General features: G+C 46.3%; 1 protein-coding gene across 1 annotated transcript in view; it reads left to right on the top strand.

The window, feature by feature from the left end:
* Window positions 1–9,481, top strand: part of GLP2R (glucagon like peptide 2 receptor) — a 183,244-nt gene extending 173,763 nt beyond the window's left edge. The window contains exon 13 of the mRNA XM_025210754.1: window positions 9,146–9,481. Coding sequence (XP_025066539.1) covers window positions 9,146–9,481 — 336 coding nt within the window. The remainder of the gene's footprint in view (window positions 1–9,145) is intronic.
* Window positions 9,482–11,300: the final 1,819 nt, after the last annotated feature.

Consider the following 11,300-nt stretch of genomic DNA (forward strand, 5'->3'; position numbering starts at 1 on the left):
ACCTAGATTTGACCATTGTATCAGGGTGGCCTGTCCCCATTAGGGAAGGCAGCTAATTAGACTGAAGGGCTGCAGCTGTGGGAAGGTTAATGAGGGCATGGCTCACTGGGAAGCAAAAAACCCAGCAAGCAGAACCAGCTGCTTAAGTGGAGGTGATGCATCAGAGGCAGAAGACCTCTGGGGTTTGAGGAGGAGAAGCTGAGGATGTTTGAATCAAGAGGGAAAGGAAAGTGGAGGCCATATCAGACCCATTCCAGGGTCTGGCAGAGTACTTTTGGTGCCTACTACTTTAAGGGCTAGAAGAGACAGCAGAGCAGCCTGCAGGTGACTGCACTGCCAATCAGGAGTCACATGGCCAGTAGGAGACCACCTAATTGGGAAGAGGGCCCAGCTGCTAGTGATAAGAGCAGGCCCTGAGCAGTGGAGGTAGCAGTTGCTGCCATCAGCCAGAGGGGGAACATTGCCTGGCTGGAGCTGCTGCTCACATAACACCTTGGAGGTGCAGGACAGGAACTATGGGGATGGAGGAGGTTCCTGGTCCTGGGGCATGACCTAAACTACACCCTGCTGGGGTAGGATGGTGTGGTGGGGCTGCCTGTGGTGGGGTGGTCCCCAGGAAATGCCACATCAGCTGCCCCCTATAGTGAAAGGTGAGTATGGGATCCAGGCACTTCTTCAGGACACCTTCAGGATCCTCCTTCAGGAAGGATCCAGGTACTTCTACGGACACCTGAGTTCCATGGAGTATAAGACCCACGGCCCCAGTATATGGGGACCAAGTAATGGCCCCAGTGAGGGGATGGAATAGTGGCCCCAGTGAGGGGGTATAGAGGGTATAGTAGGTCACACAGAGTAGGGTTTGCAGGGGTGGTCTGAAGAGCTGTATGTGATGGCACAGAGTAGGGTCTGCATAGGTGGGCTTGACAGACTTCACAGGGGCATGTAGAGTAGAATCTCTGTGGCCTGAAGGACTGTGCACAGGTTGGCCCCAATAATAAGGTAACATAAGTGGGAGCCCTAGTGAAAGGGCATGAGTGGAGGCCCTAGTGAGAGGGCAGGAGGCCCAGGTACATCAGAGGATGCCTGAGGCTGAGTTTGTACTTTGGATGCCATCTGCAAGGCATGGGACATGGTATATGGGGAAGTTCGGAGCTGTGTATAACACCCTAGGCATTGAGGCATAAAATGCACAGCCTCCCACATTATTACTTCCTCTTTAACACATCAGGGTGTAGCAGGTGAGACAGGGCAGACTGTCCTAGATAGGTGGGCAGGCTGATGTTGCGACTGGCCTTGTGACATCCTCCTATCATACAGGGTCAAATGCAATAAGGTTTTTGTTCGCTTACTTTGTGTGATGAAAGACTGTATATGACTTGGGCAGGCTGAGAGGTGCTCTAGACAGCAAAAGCTAGAAGGTTTAAAGACTGGCTACTACTGAGGATAGCTGAGGATGCTCAGGGAAGGGGCAAAAGCTTTGCAGAAAAGGCCCTGAGGCAGAAATCTGCTACAGCCACATGTAGGACATTTCTGGTACTTATATATCCAGGAGCCTTCTGTTGCAGGGTGCATTCATAGGATCATAGAAAATCAAGGTTGGAAGGCACCTCTGGAGGTCAAGGGCATGCAGGTAGGCCCTATGAGGAGAGACTCCGGGAACTATGCAGGTAGGCCCTACAAGGAGAGACTCCAGGAATTGGGCCTGTTCAGTTGGAGTAAGAGAAGGCTGAGAGGAGACTTGATTGCCGCCTACAAGTATATTGGGGTGAACACCAAGAGCCAGGTGAGCGACTCTTCAGGAAGACACCTTAAGAAAGGATGAGGACTAATGGACATAAGCTTATAAAGGGTAAATTAAAGCTAGATACAAGGAAGAACTTCTCTGTAAGGGTCGCCAGAATCTGCAACATACTCCCAGAAGAAGTGGTGTAGTCAAGAACCTGGGAGGTGTTCAAGAGGAGGCTGGACAGGCACCGTGCTGGGCTCATGTGAAAGCAAAAACTTCCTGCTCATGGCAGGGGACCAGACTTAATGATCTTACAGATCCTGTCCAGTTCTACGATTCTATGATTCTAACTGGACCCAGTATTTCAGATATGGCCTCACCAGTGCAGAATAGAGTGGAATAATAATTTTCCTCGATCTGCTGGCAACGCTCCTACTAATGCAGTCCAGTATGCTGTTAGCCTTCTTGGCAACACTACTGACTCACATCCATCTTATGGTCCACTGTAACTCCCAGGTCCTTCTCTGCAGAGCTGCTGCTTAGCCAGTCTGTCCCCAGGCTGTAGCAGTGCATGGGATTCTTCCACCCTAAGTGCAAGACTTTTCACTTGTCCTTATTGAACCTCATGAAATTTCTTTTGGCCAAATCCTCCAATCTGTCTAGGTCACTCTGAATCCTATCCCTACCCTCCAGTGCATCTACTACATCCCTGAGCTTGGTGTCATCCGTGAACTTACTGAGGGTCCACTCCATCCTATGTCCAGATCGTTAATAAAGATATTGACAAAACTGGCCCCAGGACTGACTCCTGGGGCACTCCACTTGATACAGGCTGCCAACTTGACATTGAGCCATTGGTTACTACCTGTTGAGCCCAACAATCCAGCCAGCTTTCAATCCACCTTACAGTCCCTTCATCCAACCCATACTTCCCCAGATTGCTTGCAGAATGCTGTGGGAGACAGTATCAAAAGCCTTGCTCAACTCAAGGTATATCACATCCACTGCTTTCCCCACATCCACAGAGCCAGTTATGTCATCATAAAAGGCAGTCAGGTTGGTCAGGCATGACTTGGCCTTGGGGAATTCATGCTGCCTGTTCCTAATCATTATCTTCTCCAAGTGCTTAGAAATGGATTCCTTGAGGACCTGCTCCATGATTTTTCCAGGGATTGAGGTAAGGTTGACCAGTCCATAGTTCCCTGGATCCTCCTTCTTCCCTTTCTTAAAGATGGGCACTATATTTGCCCTTTTTCAACCACCTGGGACCTCACCCAGTCACCAAGAGATTTCATAGAGAATAGCCAATAGCTCTGCAATTACATAAGCCAGCTCCCTCAGCACCCTCGCATGCACTGTATCTGGCCCCATGGACTTGAACACATCCAGATTTTTAAAAAAGCCCCTAACCTGTTCTTTCATTTCTAAGTGCTGTTCATCTTCTCCCCAAACTGTGCTTTCTAGTGCAGTAGTCTGGCAGCTGATCCCACCTGTGAAGACTGAGGTAAAAAAGGCATCGAGTACTTCAGCCTTTTCCTCATTTATCACTAGATTGCCTCCCTCATTCAGTAAGGGACCCACACTTTCCCTGACCTTCCTCTTGGTGCTAACATACTTGTCGAAACCTTTCATGTCCCTTGCTAGCTGCAACTCCAATTATACGTTGGCCTTCCTGACTTCATCCCTGCACGCCCAAGCAATATTCTTATACTCTGTCCTATTTATTTGTCCAAGTGTCCACTTCTTATAAGCTTCCTTTTTTTGTGTTTAAGCTCACTGGAGAGCTCGCTGTTAAGCAAAGCTGGTTGCTTGCCACATTTGCTATTCTTCCTGCAAGTTGGGATGATTTGTTCCCATGCCCTAAGTAAGGTTTCTTTAAAATACGACCAGCTCTCCTGGAGACCTTTGCCCCTCAGATTGGCCTCCCAGGGCATCCTGCTCATCAGTTCCCTGAGGGAGTCAAAGTCTGCTTTTCTGAAGTCCAGGGTCCAATACTCTGCTGCTCTCTTTTGTCAGGATCCTGAACTTGATCATCTCATAGTCACTGCTGCCCAACTTGCCATCCACTTCTACATCCCCCAAGAATTTTTCCCTGTTTGTGATCAGTAGGTTAAGAAGAGCATGGCCCCTATTTGGTCTCTCCAGCACTTGCACGAGGAAGTTGTCTCCAATGCTCTCCAAAAACTTTCTGGACTGCCTGTGCACTGCTGTATTGTCCTCCCAGCAGATGTCAGGGTGATTGAAGTCTCCCATGAGAACCAGGGCCTGTGATCTGGAAACTTCCACTATTTGTCTGAAGTAAGCCTCATCTGCCTCATCCTCCTTGTCTGGTGTTCTGTAGCAGACACCCATCACAACATCACTCTTGTTGCTCTCCCCTCAAATGTTAACCCAGAGACTTTCAACAGGACTACCTCCAGTTTCATACTGGAGCTCTGAGCAATCATACAGCTCTTTTACCTACAGCGTAACTCCTCCTCTTCACCCCTTCTCATCCTTCCTAAACAATTTGTACCTATCTATGACAGTGCTCCAGTCATACAAGCTATCCCACCAAGTCTCTGTTATTCCAATCACGTCATAGTTCCTTGACTATGCGAAGACTTCCAGTTCTTCCTGCTTGTTTCCCAGGCTCCATGCATTTGTGTACAGACGCCTGAGTGACTAGCCAATTGTCCTACTTTCTCAGGAGAAATGAGGCCGCCTCTGTTGCTGCCTCCTGCTTCTGCTTTCTACTGGTTCCCCACTTCCCTCAGGGCTTTGTTCTCCATTCCCATGAATCTACCTGAAAGCTCTCCTCACTAGGCTAGCGAGCCTTTCTGCAAAGGCTCCACAGGCCACACTGCCACCATCAGTCAGAGCCCAGGGCTGACTCACCTTGCACATGTCGAGAGCTACATATGCATGCAGAAAAGAGAAAAACCAATCCCCCCAGGTAGCTAGGGCATTCACTTGGGATGTCAGAGATCCTGGGTTTTAGGCCCCTACTCATAGGGATTTAAGCCTGGGTGTGCCTGATGTTCCAGTGCAGCACTCAAACCATAACAACACAGGTCATCCATTATTAAGCCCCTTCTCTGGCACTCCTTTTCAAGCTGGGCCTTTGGGCAGCCAAGAGAGGGGAGTGGGGCTAACAGGATAGGAACAAGCCATGGAATGTGTGAGCTGGTGAGGTGCTTGTTTATTTAGAAGGGAGGGACCCTGGGTTCTAGCTGTGACCCTTGCTCTCAGTGCACTGCCCTCCATCCATTTTTTCCAGTGAATCAATTGCTGACTCAGCTTCAGAAGGAGTGATGGAAATGGCTGACCTGTGGTATAGTAGTTAGAGCCCTGTGCTGAGAAGTGAAAGACACCCTGGTTCAAACCTCTCTCTGGGTGAGGAGGCCAGCACCCATAGACTCCAAGCATCCATGATGAGGGCCTTAGCTTAGGGGCAAAAGAAGGGGACAACTCCATTTTCAGATGTTTAAGTTTGCAGTGTGTATCTTTGCATGCATACGCATGTAAGCAACGATGTACCCATCCAGGCACTCAGGGCTACATGTCCAGCAATGGAACACCCCTGGACATATAAGTACCAAAAATACCCTGTGATGTCTGAATTAAGATAGTTATATAACCAGGAGTGGAAAAGAATACCAGTGTGGGCCCATCTACATGTGCAATTATTGTGACCTTATAAATTGTGGGAAATTTGCTTGATTTGGTCATAAAAGGCAACCAACCTGATTGCCTTTTATGACCAAGTAATTAAATCCTTGGATGATGGTGTCGCTGTGGACATAGTCTTTCTAGACTTTAAGAGGGCCTTTGACACTGTCTCTCACCCCATCCTCATCAATAACTTAAATGACTGTGACATTGATGCCTACACAGTTGGATGGGTAAAAAATTGGCTGATGGGGCGCACCCAGAGAGTAGTGGTGGACGGGTTGTACTCAAACTGGCGAGATGTGAGCAGTGGGGTAACCCAGGGCTCGGTCCTCAGGCCCGCACTGTTTAACATCTATATCAGTGACTTGGATGAGGGGGTGGAAAGCACGCTGTCCAAGTCTGCTGATGACACTAAGATGTGGGGCGAGGTGGACACACTTGAAGGGAGAGAGAGGCTGCAACTAGATTTAAACAGACTACAAAAGTGGGCAGATGAGAATAGGATGGGGTTCAACGTAGATAAATGCAGGGTGCTGCACCTTGGGAGAAGGAATCCACAGCATACATACAGGCTGGGGAGTTCCCTTCTTGAAAGCACAGAGGCGGAAAGGGATCTTGGAGTCATTATTGACGCCAAGATGAACATGAACCAACAATGCGAGGTCACGGTCAGCAGGGCTAACACCAAGCCAGGGCGGCAACAAAAAGGCCCAGCCATACCTTGTCATGCATCCAAAGGTGCATCTCAAGCTGGTCCAGAGAAGTGATATTCCCTGTCCATACGACTTTGGTCAGGCCGCAATTGGAGTACTGAGTCCACTGCTGGGCGCCGCACTTCAAAAGGTTGTGGCCAGCCTGGAGAGGGGTCAGAGGAGGGCCACCCGCTTGGTGAGAGGGCAGCAGGACAGGCCCTATGAGGAGAGACCGAGGGACCTGAACCTGTTCAGCCTCAGCAAGAGGAGGCTGAGGGGGGACCTGGTGGCTGCCTACAAACGCATCAGGGGAGATCAACAGCAAATAGGTAGAGCCCTTTTCTCCCCAGCACCACCTGGGGTGACAAGGAACAATGGTCATAAGCTGATGGAGAATAGGTTTAGGTTAGAGATCAGAAGGCAATATTTTACAGTTAGGGTAGCCAAAATCTGGAACCAACTTCTCAGGGAAGTGGTCCTCACCCCTACCTTGGGCAAATTCAAGAGGAGGTTGGATTATCACCTGTCTGGGGTCTTGTGAACCCAGCATTCATTCCTGCCTGTGGCAGGGGGTCAGGCTAGATGATCTGTTCAGTTCCCTCCTGATCCTAGCTATTATGAAACTATGAAACTATACTTCACAGTAAACTCCTGGGTTCAGTGTCTATAAATGCACCTGGGACAGCGGCACATAGAGCCAGGGAGGAGCAGTTTAGGCCAGGCCAGCAGCAGCCAGGGGGAGCTCCAGGCTCTGGCTGCAGCTGCCCAGGTGCCAGTCCTGCTGGCACGGGGCATGAGGGCCAGCTCTGGGCTCTGACTGTTGGCAGTGTAGCTTGGAGTCCAGAGGGCAGTCTTCTGGCAGGGGTATGGGTTTCAGGCCTAGGCAATGGGTGGCTGCATTGTGCAGCAAAGGAGTTTGCTGGGCCATCAGGCTCCTGCAGCCATGTGGCTAGGTAGCAGGCAGGAGTGTGGCCCCCTGCTGATTGGACTAACTGGGCATAATTTATGCCGAGGTCAGCATCTACACATGCATTGTTTTATAGTAACTCCACAGTAGGATATAGTACTTGTATTTACAAATACTACCCTGCTGCCGAGTTTAGTTTCCTGCAGCCTAACAGTGCTGCATGTGTAGACACAAGACATTTATTGTAAAGTTAATTAGTCTACTTGTGTAGATGCGCCCTGTAAGTAACTTTCACTGAACTTTCACTAAATTTTTTGAAACAAGTGCACCACTTTTGCTTAAGCTCTCTAAAGCAATCTGAAACAGAAGCCAAACATGTAGAAATTCAGCTTGAATGCTTATCTGTGAGCATTACAAACAAAGGCCATATCCTCATGTATATGCAGTATGCTCTTTTTTCCAGTTAAGGCAAGGGATGGATGCCTGGATACACTTAACTTTGTGCTTAACAATGTCTTGGCCCCAGCCCTTTGCACCCATAGCATATTTATCTGCTTTTTTAAATAAGAAAGGGGCTTTTATCAGCAGGCATCCTAGCCACCTGAGAGCCAATACAGTTACCTTGTCAACAGAGTGGGGCACATATACAGCATAGCCTCATTCTACTGACACGTATCCACATTTTGAAACTTCACATCATGTAGTAAGAGGATGAGACTTGGGCCTGCTGTATTGTATGCTAGGATTTTATTGCCAGCGTTCTCAGAATTGGTTAGAACAATCTTTCCTTCAATCTTATATGGCAGACAACTGATGCTTTCCTGCAGGAGAGGCCTCACTCAGGAACATAGTTCCAAAATGCCAAGAACTATTAATATTGGGAGTTATTCTGGAACTCATGGCCTCCTGGTTCTTTGTCAAGGAAGACCACTGAAAAAAAGTAATTTTCATGACAGAAATTGTAATAAACTCAGTGGGCCTGGGTCCTGTCAGCTCAGGATTGAAATTGGAGGGCTGAGGATTGTGCCTCCCAGACCCTATAGCCATTCTTGTCTAACAGCTGCTCAGTTTCCTATCTGATTTATGCACAGATTTCTGCATAGTTCCTTTCATATAGGCAGCTACATCCCAAAATCTGTGTCACTGACATTTACTTGTTTGCAGCCCAGTCAAAAAAGTGCAAGATAGAGTTAGCCTTAGAGACTGACTTCCACTCTCCCCAGAAGAGATCATGCAAGATTAGAGCTAAGGGACAGATATTCCAAAAACCTGAGCCTGAATTGATTCAATCTTTGCAGGTTAGACTAACCTGGCTAGGCTGAACTGGTTTGTAACTGTACAGGCATCCCAGAAATGCAGGCACATGACTGCAGTGGCTCAAGCTAGAAGCTGGGGGCACTAGAGCAGCCCTCCCGTAGCACTGATCTGAGGGGAGGGGGTGGGGCATGGCCAGACCGCAGGACACTCTGTTTAGCCCAGTAGGGAATTGATAACAGTGTTTAGCACCCCTAACTCTGTGTTTATCACCCCATTAAGAAAACAGAAGGCCATTACCAGCTACCTGTTGATTCTACCTGTTGATTCAGCAGGGACCATAGCCGGCATGTGATCTGCTAGCTAATACACAGACACCCCCACAGCAAGGCAGAGGGGAGGGGGGAATTCCTGTGTAGCAGGGAGTGGTGAAGGGGAGGGGAGAAAGCAGCACACAGTCTGTGCCAGAGCTGCAGCCAGGGAGCAGAGGAGGGGCCAGTCCTGCTGTGGAGCAGAGAGCCCTGCCCAGCATAGAGAGCATGCCAGGATGCTGGGGGTGTCTGGTTTTATCTTAAACCAGCAAGGTGTCTGGGACAGAGATTGCATAAACTGGTTTGACCCAAATCAGTTAAGTCTGATACTACATTCAACCAGGTTTATCTCAAACCAGTTTCAGCCATTTTCAAATGGTTTATGTGCAATGAACATCTGTTCTGTTAATGGTTTAAACCAGTTTCTCATCACTTAAACTGGTTAATGTGTAATGTCTGTCCCTAGCCCAAAGGGTGAAAAGCTTGTTTTATCTACAACACCTCTGTGTATAAACCTCTGAGGCCATGTAATGCAGCATATCACCTGTGTGAAAAACACTGCACAGATACTTTTCATTAGGTTGTTTTCTTCTTCTAACAGGTGAAGGCAGAACTGCAGAAGCAATGGTCTCGCTTCCTGCTAGCTGATCCTTTTGGCTGTTGGCAATGCTTCCTTGGGGAAAACATCAAATACCTAGGGAAATATTCAAAGAAGCCAAAGAAGCAGCACCAGGCCAGCAACCAGTTTTACCTAGAAATAAGTGAGCCCTGCAGTATGCAGTTACAGCAGACGATGGTAAAGAGGACAGCAGATATTAACCCAGATCCAGGCCCTGCAGTCCACCGAAACCCCAGATTTAGCATGTCCGACAGCAGTGAAGGAGAAGTCACTACTGGAGAGACAACCGAGGAAGTCTTTGAAGAAAGTGAGATTTAGAAGGGTTTTTTTCTGTCAAAGGACAACATAATATCTACATCTTTAGAAGATACCTCTTTCTGTTTTTACTATGAAGTAATATTCAACTCTCTCTGGCCCCTTTCCCAAAATATTTCTTAATTACAGGAGGGATATATAAGCAGAGCATTAGCACTCCTACAGACCTGGTGGTAAGAAGTAAAAAAAGCTTAATTTCAGTCTACATGATGCTTAAAAGAAAAAGAGGGCTGTTGGTACTGGTGAATCCACTCATCATGAGGAGCTAGCTATATTCTAGATTGAGCACATGGCAGATTTACCATATCATTCTTATGGCTTTATCTGCATATTTCTATTATGGTAATCATTTAATGGAGAAGAGAATTTTCTTTTGATCCCATATATATATCATAACTAGCTTTGTGAATGCGTTTTTTTTTGTTCACTGGACAAACCACAATTAAAAAAAAAGATTCAGGTCAACTCAAAACAAATAGTTTTGATTTTTGGGAGAAACACATAATTAAAACATTATTTTAAGTCAAACAAAATGTTTTGTTCAAAACAACATGCATGTTTTGGGTTTTAAGGCTTTTCATACAAGCATGGAATCATATGGTTGAGAGAGACCTCAAGGGTCATCTGGTAAAACAAAGCTAATCTCAAACTCTCTGTATCAAATACTTATCCAGGGTTCTACAGTTTTCCTGTGCTTTCTGTTTCACTGACTTATTATTCTAACACTAAGTAAATTGATCCTGGGATCTAATCTAGATTTGACTTTGCTGCAAATCAAAACCATTGCCATCTGCCCTGCTTTCAGCAGCAAGGAAGAACAATTGTTCTCCCATTTCTTTAAGTCATCTGTCAAATCTCCTTTTCTCCAAGCTAAATATACCTGTCTCTCAATCTTTGCCCGCATAGCTTGCCTTCCAACACCTTTATCATTTTGTTTTTCCTACTTCTGAACCCTTCTCCACATCCTTAAAATGTAGAGTCTAGAAGGTGTAGCACCCAACATTTCTCTGTAGTAAACTTTATTCTTTTGTCTTTAGTCCCACTCTCCAATCTAACTTTTTGAATTCTACTTGTACTCTCAAAGGAGTTTGTAATTCTTCCCATTTTCATGTAATCTGTAAAGCTGATCAGGAAACTCCATCACTAATACACATGTTAAATAGCACCAGGCACAGAACACTTCGGAGCCCAGCTCAAAACTTCCTGCTATTCTGATGTCAATCAATTAATAATTAGTCTTTACCTGTGATTATTGAGCCAGTTAGCTATCCACCTATTTTTTTTGGTAATTATATTTATTAATTTTCATATTATAACAATAACATAAAACCAACAAAAACGATAAAATATAAACTAATAAGTAAAATAAAATAAGCAAATCCAAAGCATTACAAAATAGATAATTAAGCATACCTTCTATACATTTAATAGAGACTACAGGAAGGGGAGAGCTCGACGAGCTTGACATTATATGTAACCAGCTAACAAATATACATATACACTTAAAGGACACCAAACCACAAGCAAATCAACTTATAAACTTAACAGAAGATTCATATTGCACCATATTTCTTCATATTGAGCCTAGTTATGCCTATCTGCATATGCAATCTATTCTATAATGCAACATGCACAAATTTTTTTAACCATTCCAAGAATGAAAGAGGATGGAGCCAGTGGTGGCAAAGACAGAACTAGAAGCAATAGTTTCAAGTTGCAGAAAGGGAAGTTTAGTTTAGATATTAGGAAAAACTCCCACTAGAAGGGTAGTGAAGCACTGGAATGGTTTACCTAGAGAGGTGGTGGAGTCCCCATCCTTCAA

This window comes from Alligator sinensis, unplaced genomic scaffold (genome assembly GCF_000455745.1).
Source record: "Alligator sinensis unplaced genomic scaffold, ASM45574v1 scaffold1023_1, whole genome shotgun sequence".
Taxonomy (NCBI): Eukaryota; Metazoa; Chordata; order Crocodylia; family Alligatoridae; genus Alligator; species Alligator sinensis.